This window comes from Fusarium vanettenii (genome assembly GCF_000151355.1).
Source record: "Fusarium vanettenii 77-13-4 unplaced genomic scaffold NECHAsca_132_unmapped, whole genome shotgun sequence".
NCBI classification, from domain to species: Eukaryota; Fungi; Ascomycota; class Sordariomycetes; order Hypocreales; family Nectriaceae; genus Fusarium; species Fusarium vanettenii.
The window spans coordinates 776-21,942 of NW_003315758.1; the positions used below are offsets into that span (position 1 = coordinate 776).

A 21,167-nucleotide genomic window follows, 5' to 3' on the forward strand; every position below is an offset into this window, starting at 1 on the left:
ACCTCCCGGGCGATTAGGCTATTACAATGACCCAAAATGGCTAGACCGATAACGAGACCGGTCTCGAGTGGCTAAAGTACTTTAACTGGTATATAGCTAAGCGATTAAATAATCGCTATCGTCTTCTGATCCTTAATGGCCACGAAAGCTACTACTCTATCGAATTCGAGAGATATTACGAGGAGAAGAAGATTATCCGGCTTTATATGCCACCTTATTTATCTCATCTACTCTAGCCCCTTAACGTTAGGTGCTTTAGTGTGCTAAAGAAGGCTTATAGTCGAGAAATAGAGCGTTTGATCAGATGCTCTATTACCCATATTTCAAAGACCGAGTTCTTTCTGGCCTTCCACGCCGCACACGAGGCTACTATAACGGAAAGAAATATCAGGGGTATATTCAAAGGAGCCAGGCTTATTCCTCTGGACCTAGAAAATGTGATCTCGAAGCTTAATGTGTAGCTACGGACGCTAATGCCGGTTAAGGAGGCAGCTGAACCGTCGACCCCTTGGGCTTCAAAGACCCCAAAGACCATGCTTAAGGCTAGATCTTAGTCTAAATACCTTAAAAGATAAATCAGAAGGCACTAGAGTAGCTCCCCAGAGTCAATTTTAGAGGCTCTTTAGAGTCTTACGAAGGGGATAAAGGCTATTATATATCGGGTTGCCTTATTGACCGCTAAGAACAAAGACCTTCGAGAGGCGAATAAGATATTAAGCCGGCGCCGGAGGGCAAAAAGGACTAGACTATAGAAAAGAGGAATAATAACGGTAGAGGAAAGAAGGCAAGCAATTAATCAAATAGATATAGATACGCAGGTAGTGGCCGAATCGTCGAGGAGTGGTAGTCGAGCGAGGTCGGTTAGACCGGGTATTCGGCGCTATGGTATTTACGGCAAGCCCGGGCATAATACAAGGACCTATCAGGTAGTGATTAAGACGTCTAGGGAAGAGTATAGTAAGTAGCTTTAATTAATTAAATAATTTATAGTATTTTTATTGCGATTTCTATTTTAAGGGTTAGGATTTTTAAGATACTTGCTTGCATAAGATACTTGCTTATTAAGTACGTTATTATAATTAAGAAATAATAAATTTATTATTTCTTATATTTAATAAAGTTTAATAAGAATTATTTTAAATTTAAATTAAAAAAAAACTTAAAAAAATATTAATATTTAAACTAAATAATTAATATAATTTCTAAATAAAATTATAATAAGACTAAGTACCTTTTTATTAATAACTTAAAATATAATAATTTATTATATAAATTTTTATAATATATTAAATATATAAATTTAAGTTATTTTAAAAGGCTTAAAAAGCAAAAAATATTTTAGCTTTATAATTAAATTATAATATATAAAGTAAATATAAATTAATTAATTAAATAAAAATAATATAAGTTAAGAGATTTTTAATTTATTTATTTATCTAAGTTATTTACTTATTAAGTATATTAAATAAATATTATAATATTAATTAATATTAAAAAATTAATTTCTTAAGTAATTAAATTCTTATAATAACTTAAAATAATTAAATAATTAATAAGATTAATCTTATATAATTTAAATAATTTTATTAATATATAATAATTATAAAAATTAATATTTTATTAAATTTAAAAAATATTATAAAAAAATATTAATTTAGCTTTATATATTATTTTATTTATTTATTTTAATTACTTAATATTAAGTATTTAAAAATATTAAAAATATTTATAATTAAGAAATATAATATTAAATTAAATATATTATAATTTATATTTTAAAGACTTAAGTATTTTTTAATTTTTTAAATTTTATATAAAATAATTATAATAAAAAATATATTAAAAAGGCTTTTTAAAAAATTAATTTTATTTTTTTAAACTTAAAAATTATAATTTTAAAATATAAAATATAATTATAAATATTAATATTAATTAAAAAAAAATTAAATTATTAAATTTTTAAGCTTTAAAATATTATAGCCTAATATTAAACTAAGTGGTTTAATATAATAAAACCTAGCTATATAATAAGCTTATTTTAAAAATAAATAAGACTTATTATAAAATAAATAAGTATTTTTATATAATATTTACTTATAATATTATTATCTAAGTAAATAAATAAGTATTATAAGTTTTACCTTAGTAAATACTTTAAGTATATTAAATATATTTATTATATATTCTTATATATTAATTACCTTAGCTCTTAATATAACTTAATTATACTTAATACCTTTAATAATATTATTAAATATAATTTATACCCTTATTTAAGATATATAATATTCTCCTTTATTAATATAAACCTATATAATTAGTTTATCTCTTAAGAATCTTATAATTATTATATTATAACTTAAAAAAATAAAAAAAATAAATAATTTTTTTTATTTTTTATATAAAAATTAAAATAATTAAAATATTTATAAAAAATTAAATTTTTTTAATAATCTAATTAAATATAATTTTTTTATTATTATAGAAATTTAATTAGGCTATTATATTAATATTAAGTTATAATATTATATTATATTTAAGATTTATTTTTTATTATAATTATAGCTTAGCCCTTAATAGGTTAATTAAGCCCGAAAATCGATATTAATATAGATAATAGCTTTGATATTGCCGTCGGAGGAGTGAATATACTGCTTGGCGATCTTGGATAGCTGTTTCTTGTCTTGCGAGTACGACACTTCGACCACGACGTCAGGGAAAGCGACCTTGGGATGGTGGTATTGAGCATCCGGCTGACGACGGGTCTTGTTCAGCGCCTCATCTCGGTCGTTACTCTCGCTATCCTCGTTGTCGTCGTTGAGGAAGATGCGCGAAGAACCAGCCATCAAAATCTGCGAGGCAAAGAGGCGAGCTTTGGCGTGGTGGCTTGCGACTCTGGTCAGTTCAGCATAGATTGCCTTGTTGATGAGGCCGACAAAGGTGTCATGAGTCGGGGAGGGCATGCGCAAGATGATGCGACCTCGCCTGGGTTCGTAGTCGAACCGGCGGAAGGCAATCTCGATCTCGTCCTGGGCGTTGGAGAACTCTTGCTGGCTCAGAGAGATGGAGGTGATGGAGGGAACCTCGCCAATTTCTGCCTGGAACTTGTAGTCGAGAAGGCTCCGTGGCATTCGGCTCGTCGGCGAAAGGCGCTGGACACTCGCGGGAGGTGATGGGAGGAGGCCTTTGCGCTCGGGGGGAGTGACCTTGCGAGGAGATTCGAGGCGCGAAAGACGTGATGGTAGAGTAACATCAGGCCTCTTGCGTCTGTTGGCCATGGTTGGTGATGGAATGATTGATTGATTGATTGCGCGATCTTTTTATTCTTCTATTTGTTGTTTGAGTGAAGATGGTGAGCATGTGACAGTTTGCCTGCCTTACCCGCACGGAGCGGAAATGATCCGCCCGCGGCTGACATAATGACATTGACCAATGAATGAAAAGTTGATCGGTCTACACTGTACAAAGCACCCAATCAACGTCGTGTCCCACGAACCTCAACTATCACCACCTACGGATCACGACGAGTCGCTTTAATAGAGAGCCAGAAAGATCAAGATTTATTGCAGGTGAAAATTCTTAAAAATCCGTAAGCGCGTGGTTAGAAGCTCGTGCCTCGCTAGTCCACTTGTTCTCTCGAGAATGCTTGGACACCTCGCACTCCCTTGTTCGCCCTGGAACCCTAGAGTTATGCTCAGTTGTGGGTAGGGAAAATGAGACGAAAAAGGCAACGGACGGATGTTCAAGACTTTGCAGCTCTCGAATAAGGAGTGTTTCAGTATCGGGTAGCGCGCAGTCACGACAATGAGTACCCCGTAATACACAATTAGATACCCAAACAGGCGCCTAGGTAGCAGTCGCCTTCTTTCATGACACTCAGTCTTGTAGCGTCTATTTGATAAATATTATCACACGAAATTTTATGTCTCTATGATGAGCAAGCCGTTTGTACAGGCAATGTTGGACCGATGAGCGGGTGTTCTGTCGTGTTCATTTACTCCCAATAGCTCACGCTTGGTACCTAGTCTTCTATACGGAACAGCCTACTGGTCCGACTGTGGTGCAAAGTTCCGAGTCCATTCGTAAAAGAGTCGTGTAGCCCTTGGCTCAAACCCGGTCTCTCTTAGATCACAGACCACTCGGTCTCCCTTACGTCCCGGTTGTGTACCGTGGGCCTGGTCCCAGTACTTGTGTCCGCAATGATGATAAGAAGCCATCAGCCATAACAGCAAAAAACATCTCACAATCTTCTGGTTAGGTCTTCTGGCTCATTTAATTCATCAAGAGCTGGGCTTCAACTATAATGAACCTCACATCAAGCTATTTCGTGGCCAAGAACACAAAATGTCACATCACTAACCTTTTGCAAGCTGGAGAAGAGGTTCCCAGGACCATAACTTCGTCTGCTTTACCCATCAACAAATGGGTGCAGAAGACCGACGAGTATTTCTTTCCTAAGTGAATCCTGTTACCAGTATTCGATCAACAAACTTAGGGAGAGTTAAATCCAAATTCCAGCAGAACAACTCCCCAAACCCAAACAAGACAAATCCAAGCACATAGTTTACGCCATGCCCAACTTTAACAAGAAAAATCACAGACCCACACTAGCGTCATATTCCACCTTCTCCTCAGGTGCGTATCATAGGACTTTCCAGCAGATTCCCATTTCATCTCCTCACGTGGATATCCAACCCATTGGACCTTGAATTGCCGATGCGGCCTTCACTGCACAGGGGGAACTTGAGAGGCCTGGGGGAAAACGCAGTAAGCATCAAAATCAGACTGCAACATATGGTATGATTGAGGGGACATACGGTCAGATATATTCAGCAGAAGCTCGCGAACCTAGCCATGGTGGACTGCTTTTTGCTGAACGGAACGGTTTGTTATATTAATTTCAACAATACTGACAGGGTAAGAACACGCAAAAAGAAGAGAAGCGCAAGTGAGAGCGAAGAAAAACAAGAAGAAGGGATGTTTCAAAGGCGGAACATTAGCTCGGACATCTCACGAAGCATGGTAGGGCGGGCAACAAGCGACAGATAGAGCGAGAAATGGAGCGACAAACAGAGGATCCGTCATCAGAGGTGGCTGAGCGGCTTCACGCACCGATGAAGGGCGGAACAAACGGGAGATAATATACATGGACCTGTTTGCCTATGGCAGAAAGACGAGGGTAGCTAGGCCCCGGGGGACGAGGAAATAGATATGCGTTAAGGGACTAGTACGCTAAGATCCTTCAATGCACCATAATTAATTGATTCATGAAAGTGGTCTCCCATGGCCTGTCTTGTCTTAGAAAGCCTCTTGACTCTGTCGCGTTTATTGAAGTCTCTCACATGAGGATGCCACTTGGGAGATTCCTTATTGTCAGTGGTGGCATAGGTAGAACAAACGTCGACGCTAAGACGTTTCAAATGCAATTGGCGTAATACCGTTGTGTTGACAGGAATGAGATTGTGTAACATTGAAAATGCAGTGTCTCGGGTGGCCAGGCTGGAGATATTTTTGATCGTGGCATGAGTAAGTTTGCCACGCGGGGAGGATGCTGCATGTAGGGGTGGGCAAACGGGACGTAGGGGCTCTGTCTTAGTGAGGGGGGTTAGGCATGTTTGAAGAGAGATGGGCGTCTTGCTAACTAGGGGTTCAGTCTTAGTCCTCAAGTCGTCACCCCCTTCTCCATCTCTTTGAACCAAACAGTCTCTGAACCATCTCTCCCCAATATTACCCTTGCATCTTCATTCTTGAGCCCCATGAACACCCCTTACCCTACGCCATGAACCAAGATGCCTCTATCCCATGGCCCTATAATCCTCACCGGCGCCGACTCAGCCACAAAGCTTAGCACGTCGGAGCATCAGAAGGGTGGTATGAGACAGCCTGACGATTCCCCTCTGTCGCCCACCAGTAGCGACACCTACCCCGAGATTCTCGATAGAGCCAGAGACATAATCGAGAAGAGGATGGAGGAGGACCACGAGTAGCGTGTGAGATGGGCTGACAATGGAGTGTTATGGAGTCCTGCGGCGGATTTACCTTGGCGGGCATATGAGTAACATCACTGTGTATCCTTTCAGTGACATTAGGCAGTAATCTAGAGAAGACTTGATGATTCGCCGGAACCCGGGTCCAGTTGGGATGTTGATACGAGTGTGAACGTTGAGTAATAAGTATTTTTCCGCAAACAAGGCATGAGATAGGCCGGTAGTCATTGGCGGCTGCATCATTATAGCAAAAAACCTTTGATATAGGCGAGGGAACCTCATGGGAGATGACCAGGTGATCATGAGCATCGTAACCGCGAGTTGGCCCTTTGGGGTCAACTTGTAGGCTCTCAGACTCAGCGTTGAAGTGAAGCTACGAACAATCGTGCAACGAGCATGAAGAGAGGACATGAGGTAAGGCGTTGGTCGAGTCTTGGCATGGAAGTACGGTACACGCGAGCTTTTGCACCATGGTGAATTAAGAGAAGGGAAGGGGTTGGTCCCTTGGTCCCTCGCCCGATCGGGACAATGTCACGCGAGGTCCAATCCTCTCAACCACGGGCTTTTTGAAGACTTAGTGATCCCAGGTCCAGGGAACTCTACACCATTGGCCCATGGGTACTTTTGGTATCCATGTGGGATCGCGTGTCATCACGCAAATAGTCATCTTAGGTTACTGCGCCGCAAGTAGACCAAGTCCAGGCTTGGCCCTCAAATCCCTGGCCATGTTCCCTTTTATTTCGAGTCATTTGAATGCACAGCAGTAAATAACTAGTAGTAGATTTAGACACGTCATTTAATCGCAAGTGGATGGTCAAGTGTAATAACTTCTCTACGCGCCTACCTCACCAAACCTCACGGGAGACAGCATCACCGTCTGAGCATGGACAACTCCCCCACCTGCCATATACGGGCTTGCTCCGTCTTGAACCTCTCGTTTATTCACGTGCATCAAGTGCCTGAGATAATAGACGGCACACTAGACTGGCCGAGTAAGTTACAAAATAATCATGGTTGTTTTGTTTGAGCTATCACCTATCCCAGTCTCGCCTATGTTTCGACCCCAGGGCTCTAAATCCGAGCTCAAGTCAAGTGGGCTAAATGTGAAAAACCTGTGTACGAGTATGACAAGATTTCTTTGCACAAGCGCATATGATGCACAAATCAGGGTTTTGCACAAGGAGACTTCTATAGCTGGAATAACTGACTCGGCATTTGATCACGCTAAATACTCGTTTGGTAGGTAGGCCGTGACAAAGTGGTATATCTAGCATTGAGAAGAGACAATAAATAAGCTCTTGCCGCTGACCGCTGTAGCAGGGTCTATGGCGCCTGCAGGACGCAGATAGGAGGTGGACAAAACAAACAGCCATGAGCTCAAACAACTCACAGCCTGGCTGCCCATTTTCGGGGCTTTTGGCATCCCCCTCAAAAGATTTCCTAGATTCTTGCCGTGTGGTTGCGACCAAAGGATGACAAAAATGTATCTCAATAGTTGCTGAAGCCATGGAAGCGAGGCGCGGTTTATAGCAAGTGCTGTTCTTTGAGTAATTACGTATGCTTATTTGAATGACTGTATCATAATGGTTCGTTCAGTTCTTGGCCCCGAGGATGCCAGAGTCTACCATCACTGCCTAATTAGGAATCTGCGATATTTCCTTGGAGTCCATCCATGTCCACTGCAACCAGCCATGATGCAATAGCTGCCCTATCCGGCTGGCATGGTACATTAGGAAATAACTTGATTTCGATCGGGCTCGGGGGAATTGATTGCAGGGCGCTCATCTCTTTCTATTCCCTCTCGCCTGACCGAAATCCTTCTATTCTGTGCTTTCCTCCCGGCAGAGATTCCCTCACGGCCGATCGAACTACCTCTATTCTGTGCTCTCTAGACCACTATACTTGATCATTGTGGTCTTTGTACCAGCCAATGTATTAGCATCCGGTCATGATGTTATGGTGTGTTGACAATGTGCTCCTTATTGTAGTTGCAGCCCGGCCCTTGATGCGTTAACTGAGGCAGAAAGTCGTCATCTCTGTTCCTGGTAACTCATCTTGGAGACGTCATTAATACCAGCAACGACCCTCCCGGCAGATATTCCTCCCGCCCGATTGAAACCATCCTATCCGGTGAGCTACAGGACTCACATCACCGAGGGCATTACACGAAAGTATGCCCAGGAGAGCGGTGCGGACGCCAGACGCTCAATGGCGTTGAGTCGATGGGACAGCATTGTTTGGTTGGAATCATAGTATCAGACCTCACGACACGGTAAGTGACGCTTCATGAGAGAGAAAATGCCTGTTCTCGGCGTCGGATTTCGCGGCCGACCTTATCGCTGACCAAACATCCCACACAAGCATGAGTGGATTAACCTACGTAGAAGTCTTCGCCGATCAAGCGTTGCGGGCGCCACGGGTCACGACCTCTTGCAGCACCCGATCAACAACATAGCAATGTCAACATGCTGGGGACTGCACCGTTTCCTCTCGACTGCCAGATGGGGCCAGTTAGACTTGAAGAGTTCCTTTCGCTGGGAGGTCTTGCTGGCGTTTTGGACCAACTTCTGGGCAAGTTTGAGAGTGTGTAGCAAGCAAGGTGGCATGTAGTCTTTAGCAAGATAAACCAAGGTATAGTTGTGTGTGTCATGGATATTGAGTACATTGTCCAAGCCCCATTTGTTCGACCCGTTTCGCCCTTCTAGAACTGATCCTGGGCGGCCAACATGTGTCGCAGTTCTCTTTCTGGATGGGTATGTGGAATGATGCTAGCTACTTACGGTCCATGTCAACCAGCCTATTTCCAGCAATCTCATCCACTCAACTCATGAGGGGGTACACTCTTCCGGCGACAGTGTCTTCGAAGGCCAAAACGTGGGAAAGGGTCTTGCCGTCGGGATTGGGCCTCACTACTGTTGACTCGTGCGAAGTGCAGGACAGTTTTCTAAACCCTTTGGTCTCCTTGGCAAGCCTTTCCACATCTTTTTCTTTCTCTTTGGTGCCAGTGTCATTAGTGCCGCTCGCCTGTTTGCTCTACTTCCCGTCCGTAATGTCCTACCTCCCTTTGCTGGATATCTTTTGCTCAAGTTCATCTAGCTCCTTAAGTTTCTCAGGCTCTCTCTGTTCTCACTCTTCATCTCCCTGGCAAAATGGAAAATATCCTTGATGCTTTTTCTCGGCTCCAGTTCTTGGACAACGACTTGTAGAACTCGACAAAGGACAAAGAGGAAACAGACATGGATGCTGTTATTACCGCCAACACCGTGCTCCTGCCGCCAAACAGCCAAAATTCCTTCCATATTCACAACATAGCAGAGGACCATTACCAAAGGAAGACAGGAAGTGACTGTCGCAAAGGGGCCGTTCGAAACCAAGGCAAAATTATCGAAATTGTGCGCGATACCTTGTCCGAAGACGACTAGACGTCGAACGCAACACTCGTGGTGTTCAGAGAGGACGGCGAGGCCGACAGTGCTCCGTGAACGCTGCTGAAGAACCCCATCTCCCAAGTGGGCATCTACCAACCTTTTGGGGGTGTCATCCTGCTGAAGACAAGGGACGCCGCGGGGCATTTCCAGCGGGACTTAAAGACATCTACCAGAACGGACCGATGGATAGCCTTGTCCAGTCTCTTTAAGTTCACGCTGCCCTACGGCGCTCAACCATCCAAATAGCCCGGAGGCTCAGGCGGGTGCCAACCAAAACCCGGTCAAAAGCACACCTGACTCGGCGCCAAGCCAATATTCTCCCAGCTGTCCTCCAGCAGACAATGCGGCAATATCTGCCTTTGAGCGACTCTAGACATCTACAGCTATCAGTGGCGTCATGGCTCCCTATTGCCCCAAGGCAGATGTGAAATGTTTGCAGAGGGCAGAATAGCCGATATATCATCCAATCTAGGAACTAAGAGATCACAATATGTATGAATAAGAAGGGCAATGAGCAACCCGGGGCATCAATAAAGGATACTGCGAGTGCGTCGATCCAACTTGACTCCTCTTGTGTCGACTAATAGTCGCCATCAGGTTTATCATTACACGCCGCAGCCAATACACGGCTGCAGGCAAGTCAGTCACGACTCCGACACACCCAGACATGACCAAGATAAGCTTCCCAAAGCTTCTGTCAAGCTTTCGAGGAGAAACAAATGGATGGGTGACGAATCGCTCTCAATTTTACGTTCGACCGCCATGACGGCCGCCGCAGCTCAGCCCTGTCGATGGCGAATTCTTTCAACTCCCAGATCCTGATGACACCAGACATGAAGTATGAGAAGCCAACTGCAACTTTGATAAGCGGTTTGACTCACGGGCACTATTTAGGTTTTGATGTTTTCTACTATCCGGTAGACTTCTTTGCCTGCTTGGAGAGAAAGAAGAACCTATATGTGCTCAAGAATCTAGACCAGTTCAAGAAACGTATAACAGAGAAATTACAATCATATACTGCTCGAGAATTCGGGGGGTGTGGGCTCTGGTGGCTTAGGGAGCTTTATGGCAGCCACACTCAGCGAATCCAAGCCAGACTTGCACAATTCAGATGCCTGTTTGGACGCCTCGAGGCACGCCATATACCTTCTCACTCCCTTCGTGGACCCGCTACACGCCAACAGCAAAGCTGGCGCCAGTTCTTCACGGAAGCTACCCGCATGAGCTTCAACGCATACTCGTTACTAGAGCAGTAGAAGCCATATCCCTCCCCTGTGCAAACCCACCACGCCACAGTCCTTCTTCTGAAATCCTATCAATATGATCCCCGAGTCAGATATACCACTAGCTCAGTAGGAAATGACCTAGGCGCTGCGTGCCTTCCGGCCTCAACGCTCAAGATCTAGTCATGGTTGTCACTTGGGGATAACGTCGTGTGTTTCTGGGCGAGGCCGCCCGCGAGAAGAGCCTACATCTTGTCTCGCCGGTTAGAAGCCTGTTTTGGGGATTCCTCGCGGTCAGTAATAATAAGGCCAGGCGTAACCACCCTGCTATCCGCAAGCTATTCCTTGACGGTGAGTAATGAGTGGTTCAGTGTCGAGGAGCGAGTTCATGACTGCATCTTGCATGTCTGGCTGGAAATCCTCCAGCTGGAGAGCTTTCGGCAATTTGAAGAGGAAAACCACGGGTCTGACTGGGAACCCGAGCCGGTATCTAACCCCAATTTCTGGTCCATGTACGAAGATCGCCCAGCCCCGCATCGGTACATCATCATGTACTACCAGGAACACTGTGTTCTTTATTGTAGTCAAAGGCCAGCCTTCGATGGGTTAACTGAGCCAGAAAATCGTTCAATTCATCAACGCAGCTCCCAGCGGTCACGCATGGCCGCCCTCAATACACATTGGCGTATCTGGATATGCAGAGCTAAAGGAGGCAATTTAAATACTTCTCACACGGAAATGCCCCCTCAAAGCCGCATTCGTTGTCTTCTCCATGACACCCTTCCCTAGGGCAGGCTTGAACAGGTATGTAGACATCTACAGTCTATTCCTCGAATCTTAGGTCCAAGGTCCCCTGGACACTGTCAGCGAGCCCTATGTCGACTCGAGCATCATCACCGACAATGACGCCATCAGGATAGCCCTTGAAATGACGGTCAACTCACAAAGTGGTGTGCTAGTCCTCATGGCATTAGATCAGCAAGGGGTCAACGCTTGGGGAAATATTGTGACACAAATAACGCTTTCGCCCAGGCCTTCCTCCTGGGACACTTGGGGGTCTCTGAGGCGTTTTGGACACTGCTCAGAGGACGACGTCGATCCCGACCAACATTGGTGATTGCCTGAAGCGACCTGTCATCAGAGGCCGGGCCAAGACAACTTCTTGCTTGGTGGGTTTCATCAAGGGCATGAAAGACGAAGAACACACGCCGGAGATGATGAATGAGGACCTCGTCGCCGCCACTGTCAACAACGACAGTAAAGCGGTTGTTCGCCTATTGTTGGAGATAAGAACGGAAGCAAGGCAGCTCCTGGTTGAAACTTGCAGCCATGAGCCAATCGACATGTAGGCTGACGTGGGTGGAATGTTCTCCAGCTATGCCTTTCCTGGCCTACACCAAGGTAAAAGGTCCTTGGGCGGCACCCAGAGGTAACAATGAAGTGCGAGGACAGCCTAGCTCCAATCCACCTCGCGACACAAGAATGACGAGCAGTTGCTTTTCCTATCCTTGCCCAGTTCAAAGCCTAGGTCGGACTGGCAGGGCCAAGCGAATACCATGGGTGTACGTCACTCATAATGGGCACACATCGCTCAACATTGCCTCCCTGAGCGAAGATATCGCTACCATACGAAACCTACTGGAAGCTGGCGCCGACGTCGACTGCACGGCAAAGGGCCACGGATGCTCGTCGCTGCACCACGCCACCACGGCCAAAATCATGGCAGTCCTCCTCCAGTACAATCCCGACGTCAACATAGCCTATGGCGATGGCAAGACGACTCTCTACTCCCTCACTTCGACTACCTTGCTAGACATGGTAGCAGCCAAGGCACTGGTCAACATCGGGACTAAGGTTAATCTCCAAGACAACAAAGGCCGCACGCCACTCCTCGACATGGTGCCAATTGTCAGCGACAGCAGTAGCCGCAGCTACAGTCTCGTTGTAGAGTACCTCCTGTCTAAGAAGGCAGACCTTAATATCCCGACCCTGCTCGACGTCTCACCCTTGCGCTGTAAGTAGGGGAACCTGCCGTTGGCCTGATGATTGAAACATGCTCCTGGATGAAGACAAGGCGGATCCGTGGCTTCCAGGCTGGGCTGGACAGCGCTGTGCTGGGCGGCAAGGGAGACAGCGGCGAACAGGAAGATGGAGGTCATTAAGCTGCTGCTGGGACAGGGAGGAAAGAGGTCTCTTAAGGTTCAAGCCTATGAAGAGGATGAACAGTGGACTCTCAAGGCGATCACAACTTTCCATGGCCTGCCGGCGACTGTGATGGAGCTACTTGAGGGAGAGCTGGAACCGGAGGCAACACGTGGCATGGAACGGTACAGTTCATTACAGTGAGGATGTCAATATACTAGTGTAGGGTGCGGTTCAAAAAGAATGAATGTCCTGAACTCTGAAAGGCAGCTGACGAAGTATCGGTACAGCTCTATTGATAATTGTCGCCACGCAGTAGATACTCTTTACACTCTTGAAGGGCGAAAGAGGACGCTGCCACTATGGTGAAGGTTACGTCTTGAGATGCCTGCGAACACAAAGCGATGCTCGTTACAGGTAGGCCACTGTCATAAGCAAGGTCGGAACCTAGGGATCGAGATGAGCGATATCGAGAGCAATTCTCTCACGGGCACGAGTGACTCTTTGTGTGAAGTCTCTCTTTATCACGCTACGCCAAGGCAACCCAGACCAGACTACTTGTGATCCATGTGTTCGCGTAGAATCACGACATTATTGACGAAAACGCCTTCCTTGAGCGCTTCTTGAGCCAACTTCCCATCAATCAATATGAGTCCGGCTCTCGCGGTTCTTTGGCAGTTGCCTACCCTGACCAATCACTCCAAGGTTGATGGAAGGATTATCCAAGCCATTCCATTGCCAATGAGGACCACCAGTACCAAGGACATTGAAGTATTAGCTGAGACGATGCGATGACTGAAGACGGTATCGCGGGGTGTGCCTCAATATCGGTCCTCCAAGTAGGCAATCCTCGTGTGTTGATCCGCCTCTAATCTCGAACCCGTGTGGTATTCAATACTATTATGCATGTATTCGACTGGTTGAGAAGAAATACTATGTACACTGAATTAGATGACGCCTGATCTTACCTGGAATAGCAGCATCTCAATCCCGCGAGAGGGAAATGGATCTGCAAGAGCACGTGACAGCCTAGAACAGCGACCAATTAACTGGAAGAAAACCGCTCGGCGCGTGGTTCTCTCTAATTTCATTGGCTCACCTTGTGGCGCATGGTTTCCTTCATTTCTATTGGCTTGTCTTCTAGAACCTGAGGCGGTGCTTCGAGCGCCGCCGTAAAATGAGCCAATCAAGAATCAGAACACCGCGCGGCTCTTCGGAACGCCACAAAGCGAGCCAATAGGAGTGAAGGAGACCGCGCGCCACAAAATGAGCCAATGGAATCGGAGAAAACCGCGCGGCTGAGGAGCCCGAGGCGCTCAATGACATGGTAAAGATGCAGACTTGGTGGCTGTCATGCCTTCCGCCTGAATGATGTTAATGCTGGTGACAAAAATAAAAGGTCCCAAGTAGTAGTTATCGCTTCTTACATTCATTTCAAGTATGAGAAACCTTTCTTTACAGTCAAAGAGGACCTTTTTTGGTGTCTAGAGCGAGAACTGTCCAAGCATATGCATTGTCGAGTTCCTTTTGTTCCCTACCCGGAACCTCCTGGTGAGTGCCAAAATTTGTGTGGGTAGACCGGACCAATCAGGGCCAGTATCCAGCATCTATTAGCAGGCTACTTTGGGTCACGCTTATTATGCGGTCAAATTAAAGTAGCTTCATAACTTTTCCGTTTATAAAACCAACCACATCGATACGATTGACAAAGAAAGCTGGGTAGCTATATCTAAGAGAACCATTTCACTTGAAGAAAATAATACAGTTGCCGAAGAAAAGCATGGCGGAGTGGCGCAGGCGTCATTCGCAGGGCGCGGATGTGGAATGGAAGAATGCTGCTTTGGCCCCGGGAACAAAATCATCATCCCCAAGAAGACGAAAGCGACCACGACTCATATGAAGAATGCTCTGCAACAAGGCATCTAGGTGATGGAAACATACCATGCATGCCAAAGCTGCCACTGGACTAGGAGCCAAAGTCAACGCCCTTCAATTTGGGATACAGTGTTTAATTTTATGATGGCTCATCAGTGGCTTTCACCGGAAAGCCATTCACGGAAATCATCAAGTCAAGTTACCGCTTGGGAATAGCAGCTGGGTCCAAATTTCTGTTCAGAGACGCCAAAGTAGGAATTCCGGACAAGTAGTAAGCAAGTGAGATGCCATAGCCTCCCAGACTTGGAAGTGAGGGATGGACATGACTTGAGACCCAGAGCCAATGACCACATGGAAGCCACCGTTGTGCCATTTTCCGATGTCCTCACTCAAGGGAGTATCACCACCGCCAGACTAATAGTCTAGCAATGTCCCCAACTCGCTCCCTCTGCAGCAGATGTCCTACTACCTGCCAGCACCATCCAATCATCACCTTGATGATTACGGATCCTGTCGGGGAATGCTTTTGTACCCTGATACTAGTGTCATGATAGGATGTATTCCATGTTACCTTGATATTCGAGGCTGGTTGCGAAACGAGTCTCTTGAAACTGAATCCCATCTCGATTGCGATGCTTTAACTGAAGTGGCCTATGGCGCTGATCGGTAACAGAATTTTAATCTGATCGGTGTCGCAACCCGGTGGAGGAAATATGTCTTTGGCCAGGTTTGGATCCTGGAGTAGATGTTGTTATACCCGAGTGTCGAGCTTTCGCCGACGAACCCCTTTTATCAAGCAAGCAAGGGCCCTTATCTAGGAACTATTTGCATCGGATTCTAGAAATCGATGCTTCGTAAAGTAACTTGTGTTGCCAAACAAGCTCTGCAGTGAAATTGAATGATATGAAATCGTGTAGAGGACGAAGTGCAACACGTCGTGGTGGAGTGCGGTTCGGCGGGGAGCAGAGGGTAGAATGCTCACTGACTTGATCTTTCGCGATAGTGGTCCTCCTTCTTTCAAGGAGAGCCCGCACCCTTGACAGACTCATCTAAGATCATTTGAACCACGGGTATGACAATGGACAATGGCAAGTAACTCATCCAGGGAAAACTCCGGATTGCTGGGCCCCATGAGTAACGGATGATAGGGTTGGGTAAGCCCATCTGCTCTGCCACCTCTGTTCCCAAGAAAGCCCATTCCTCACCTTGTCTATTCACCAATTCACAATCCAGACACAATGGTGCGCCTATTAATGGGAGCAACGTGGACCCTGTCGTGGCTTGTCTCATGTCCTACACGCTGTGGGCCTTGTGAGTGACCTCAACGGCAAAGGTTAGATATTGAAAGCAGAAACTTATTAATGGCTATACCAACGGAGAATGAACTGGTGGTCGTAAATTGCTCGCGCACTGAAATTAAGGACAATGGAGGAGAGGGATGCAATTCCCTCAGTGGTGGATGAATCTCTCCTCGTTCCTTATTTCTGGCCAGTTTGTGACTCAAGATCTTCCAAGCCCTTCAAATTGTCGTGAAACTGTCATGCAATATGTTCAGTACGGCTCAGCTATGGAATGATTGGCACAAGACAGAAACTGTTACGGGCCTATCCCATCCGTCTGGGTCGCTTTGATCGTGGCAGCGCATGGAGACAGCAGAAAGAGACTTGGAAGCTCGGTAGGGCTCCAGAGAGTAGTGGAACCCGTGTAATTCAGCTACGAGCATATGGATCTCACGATTCACGCGTCTCTTCGCTTCCTCGTACGGTCGGGGGAGAGTCCTCCCAGAGTCGACCCTAAATGAGATAACAACTACTAACCCTAGTCAACTGAAGCGGACGCCGCAGTATATCGATACTATACCGGAAGAGTCGCCGGCTCGGGTGGGGGGTGGTTCGATCTGAAGACTTTCTAGCTAATCCTAAGCCAGATACATAATCTCCTTCAAGCAAAACCCCAAGTCTGCTGGCAATGAGACCAGACCAAGACCAAGACCACGGGAGCTGCCCATCCAGGGAGTGGTACTGAAATCTAGTTTCCTCACAGACCGAATGCGGGTCTCTACTCGGAACTCGAACGCGTCCTCCGTCCCATCAGGGGCTCTCTCTCCAGTACAGCAGAAAGATACTTGAATCTCAACTCGGGGCTTTGGAGGAAGACTATTTAGAGCGGATAACCAGGTGGCAATCCTGCATATTGCTATGAGCGATATTCAAGGCCAGACGCAAAGATAAGACCGTAACAAGGTGACCACTCTTTGTCCTCTCCTCCATAATTATCACCAAACCCCACCTCCACTCAAGCTCAGCCTACACTTGAGCGGCATACGCATCAGTTGACGTCATCAACCAATAGGTTCCGTGGTCTAGTTGGTTATGGCATCTCGTTAACACCGAGAAGGTCCCCGGTTCGATCCCGGGCGGAACCATCCTTTTTGCCCTCTGAGCTTACAATTTACATTTCAACACATGGTGAGCTTCTAGATTGCCCCCTTCTACTTGTCAAGGGATTTGTGACTCGGTAGTTGTCGACTCTTTTGAGAACTTGGTGTGTTATATTGCAGATGTCAATGTCATACCGCGGGTCAAATGTCTCGTAGACAGCAAGTTATTCTAGTCGGAATGCAGGAGGCTCTTTCTATGGATTCATGTGATTTTATTATGTGTTGCCCTTGAACACAGGCCCGCCGGGTTGTGATTTATGGTAGCTATTTGCATTAACTGGAAACTAATATGGCCTTGATATCGTCATTACTCGATGAAAGGTTGCGTTCGATATGACAGCTGCAGTTTATCCATCACATGTTATTGCGGAAGGCAGAACCACTCAAGCCTAGACTCTCATCAGGAACCGAGGAGATATACGAGTAATAAACTGGGTGGTAGGGTACCTACAGGGGCTGCAAAGACTCGAGCTCTTTGTATCTGTATGTGCCTTCATCGCCTCATAGGCTGTTGTTTGACGAGGGATGAAATTGAGCTACATCTGTCATGCTACCCTACTTTAACCCCCCACGTGCGTGAGCTGGGACTCCTGTTTGCATGTCGAGGTGCTTCAATCGTCACATATAACCTGATGATTATTGTGTTTTTGGTTATAGTTGAAGTGAAACGCGGCTGTTGATGGGGTAACTGAGCCAGAATACAGAACATTCTCCACGCTGCATGTTTTGTGCAGTTAGTGACATTGAAAAGTAATTTAACCTCATAGCATACCCAGAGGGTAGATCAAGGCAACCCAGTTAGTGACATGTCCTACATATTGCCCGTTGCTTCGCTAGCCGAGACGTGACGATATAACTTTTTGAACATTGGAACGTCATGATGAGTAACGAACTATATCTCATCGCGGACTTGTATCAACTGTCAATATTCATCTGGGCTTGTTTCACTTCGCTGATCGGGGATGTCCTGGTTCGCTGTCTGATATTGCTTCCAATTATCAATGTCTTGGGTGAACTCATGGTCGAGGCATTTGCGTCAATATCTTCGCTTTGCCCCCTGAAGTTTTTGACTGTAAGACGTGGATTAGCCATCCCTAAATACCAAACTCTGCTCGGCTTTCCAGTGTTAAAGGTGGCTATTGAGAACTATCATGGCGTTTTCGCTCACATTTAGGCCACAACTGATCCTATTCTCGAGTCTACGATTGCTCCCACCAGCAGCTCACCTTGTTCATTCTCTTCGAGGTCATAAGGGTTATATATAGACCAGCGAGGCGTTGATGAACCTGGCTAGGCCACCCACCTCGCCAACAACCATGGAGTGAATGATCTAACATGTTCACCACACTGCCTCATGCTATCTAAACAGAGTACTTAGCAAGCCGTCAAACAAATTGATCGTCTGTCTTATCGGCCATCTCCACCTTAATCCTGGTACTTGGATCACTGCTGACTACGAAAATGCTTTGCCTTGATGCTTTAATTATAATACGATTATAGCATTATAACATGATGAAAGAAAAGAAGTCTCACTGTGTTTTACCAAAGTAGTGACTATCGTAAGACAGATCCACGATTATGTGCAATCTCAAACCTCCGTTTCCCCTGATATCATTCCGTCAATTCCCCAGCCCTGATTGAAATCATTAACAGTCTTTAGTCACAATAATACTAGCTAGTTCTTCTTGCTGTGCCTCTTGTGTGCTCCTGGGATCGTCGTCACAGCCACAGTGTAGTTCTGGCCAGTCTCCGATACAGCATGGACAACGACATCCTCACCAAATGGCCATTCGTCTTTGAACTCGTCCCGCAAATCATACTCAACCAAGTTTTCCTGCGCAAGGCACGATTTAGCGGCAGCAAGAGCATCGGCACGAAGGACATAAGACCCTTGGATGTCGGCTTCTTGCGCGCAGCCAGTTCGGTCCTTGTTGTAGTCGACCGTAGTCTGCACCACGTAATGTAAGATGTCTGCGCCCTTGGGAAGGACGACGGTGCCGTTGGGGTTCGCCAGGAGAGACTCATTGTTCGGCGTTGTACGGACTCCAATTTGGAAGACCTGCCCGGCGGGTGCACGAGCATAGACAACTACCCCATCGCCATGCTTCCACTCGTGAGAGCTTGAGTAGACAGAGTACTCCTCAAAGTCATCAGGTTCATACTTGAGGAGATGTAGAGCGTCTCGGGCAAAGGTTTTGGCCGCCTCAATGCTAGCATGTGTTGCGAGGACATAGGCCGAGTGCTTGGCCCCGGAGGGGTCCTCATGGTAGTCAATGACGGTCAGCGTGGTATGATACAGAAGATCAGAGTAGTTGGACATTATGGAATTTTTGTCCTGAAAGATTCTTGAAAGATGATATTGGCAGTGGTTAGTTGCAAAATTATCGGCCAAGACCAGGAAGTTGTTGGTCAAGATGAAAGCCTATTATAGCCGGTTCGGAAACCTCGGCTCATGGTCACACGACTCCATCAGATCATCTTCGCCACCCCATGATAGGTGATTGTCACTACGTAGTAGGTTCAACTTAACAGCCATTGCGTGATACATCTCGTTACAACGTAGGCACGCGACGAAGGCACATTATGGGGCACTGCCCTGCACAGTACAGTATTTACCGAGGCTGGGGGGTCCACGCTGGCCAAAGCCTAATACCACCGATGCCAAGGTGTTTAGCATGACCTGATAAATCTGGGGATCAACGTTAGTCAGCTGCTGACCACACCATTAAGGATCACGACATCAAAAACTTGGCACGGTGGCTAAGAATGTGGCTCGGAGGCGTAACCGCCACCCAATTTGTTACCCACAATCCATGGCTTGACTTGAGGTATTGAACTAAGCTATTTCTGTATTCTGTACAAGGTGGAAACTCCGTGTGCGAACGGAGAGGCTTGCATCGTTTCTGATCATGTCCAATCAGGCATGGATGGCGTTCAGCCCCTAACTATATTGTGCATGTTGTTTGACCTGCGCAAAACCGCCATGCAAGGCAGCCAGGCCGCCTCATCATTGTTCTGAAGTGGTCACGCTGGAAGATGGTCAGAGCAATTGCAAAGGCAGACGCTTCTGCTGAACGTCTTCTCCCTCGTCTATTTAACCTAACCCACTCTGCCACTCTACGAACCTGTATCCTACTATATTCACCAAACCATCCGAAGCCCAACAGACGACACGTCCATTTCTAGCAGTCGGGTTACTCTAACTCTTTTTGCGATTTTCAGAATGGGCGGTTTCTGGGACTTTCTACACTCTCACTCAGAATCGCCATACAAGCAGCTATGGTTGCTCGATGGCGGCTTCAGGGACGACACATTCGTGTACTACGGCTCATGGAGTGAGGATGGCTCCATCATTTTTCGCATTACCACCAACACCGCCACTATCAACAAGGCGCTGGCTCACATTACTCCCATCAAAGCAAACTATGTCCTTCTCAAGGTTCAGCTTCCGACGCCAAATGGAGCTTATACCGCGCTAGAGCAGAAGGCTCCCGAGCGCATGCTTCCGCCGGACGACTTTAAAGAGGTCTTGGGAGACAAGAACTTCATTACTGCGGGGCCTTGGGGAGGGTTCCAAGGATCCTCGATTAGAACCTTTGTGGAACGCAATGAGGACAAGATACTCATCGAGAAGAGAGAGTACAACACGATGAGGGTCTACACCATTGTTTGGGCGCCGAATGGTGAGAAATGTAGGCTGCAAGATATGGACCGATTCATCTGGAAGGTTCTTGGGGGAGAACTGAACATCGACAGCTGGTCAAAATTTCTGCGCACTGCAGTTTCTATTACTGTTGGAGGATCGTGATCTGTTGATAGCAGCTCGCGATCTGATGGTGGAACAAGTGTCGAAAACCTTGACCCTGACTGGATTGGTAGTTTGTTTATTCCAGGCAAGTTGAGGCTAGAATGATACAAGGAAATCAGCTACCTGAACCGGACTTCTGGTCGCATATCTCGTGCATGTGGCTATGATGCCCCTGTCATTCAGAGAGATCCGGTGCCATTCGCTCTTAATCAGGTCAATCTCGCAGCGAGAGACTTTATGGCGCCATACTTAGCTTGTCAATGT

General features: G+C 46.1%; 4 protein-coding genes across 4 annotated transcripts; 2 read left to right on the forward strand and 2 right to left on the reverse strand.

The window, feature by feature from the left end:
* Positions 1-2,585: 2,585 nt before the first annotated feature.
* On the reverse strand, positions 2,586-3,278 carry NECHADRAFT_89344 (uncharacterized protein; the record flags this gene model as incomplete). Its single annotated transcript, XM_003039246.1, has 1 exon — positions 2,586-3,278. The coding sequence occupies one exon, from the start codon at positions 3,276-3,278 to the stop codon at positions 2,586-2,588; it is 693 nt and encodes a 230-aa protein (XP_003039292.1).
* Positions 3,279-11,410: 8,132 nt separating this feature from the next.
* Positions 11,411-12,984, forward strand: NECHADRAFT_89345 (uncharacterized protein; the record flags this gene model as incomplete). The annotated part of the gene is made up of 4 exons (XM_003039244.1): positions 11,411-11,442; positions 11,671-11,751; positions 11,988-12,652; positions 12,713-12,984. 4 exons carry the CDS (start codon positions 11,411-11,413, stop codon positions 12,982-12,984), a joined length of 1,050 nt encoding a protein of 349 aa, XP_003039290.1.
* Positions 12,985-18,560: 5,576 nt separating this feature from the next.
* On the reverse strand, positions 18,561-19,459 carry NECHADRAFT_64999 (uncharacterized protein). Its single transcript, XM_003039247.1, has one exon. The coding sequence runs from the start codon at positions 19,413-19,415 to the stop codon at positions 18,771-18,773; it is 645 nt and encodes a 214-aa protein (XP_003039293.1). The 5' UTR covers positions 19,416-19,459; the 3' UTR covers positions 18,561-18,770.
* An 859-nt stretch (positions 19,460-20,318) lies between these two features.
* Positions 20,319-20,903, forward strand: NECHADRAFT_89347 (uncharacterized protein; the record flags this gene model as incomplete). The annotated part of the gene is made up of 1 exon (XM_003039245.1): positions 20,319-20,903. One exon carries the CDS (start codon positions 20,319-20,321, stop codon positions 20,901-20,903), a length of 585 nt encoding a protein of 194 aa, XP_003039291.1.
* Positions 20,904-21,167: the final 264 nt, after the last annotated feature.

Bases quoted from the DNA above. Each gene is read 5' to 3' on its own strand.
- NECHADRAFT_64999 (XM_003039247.1), bottom strand. From the start codon at position 19,415: ATGTCCAACTACTCTGATCTTCTGTATCATACCACGCTGACCGTCATT.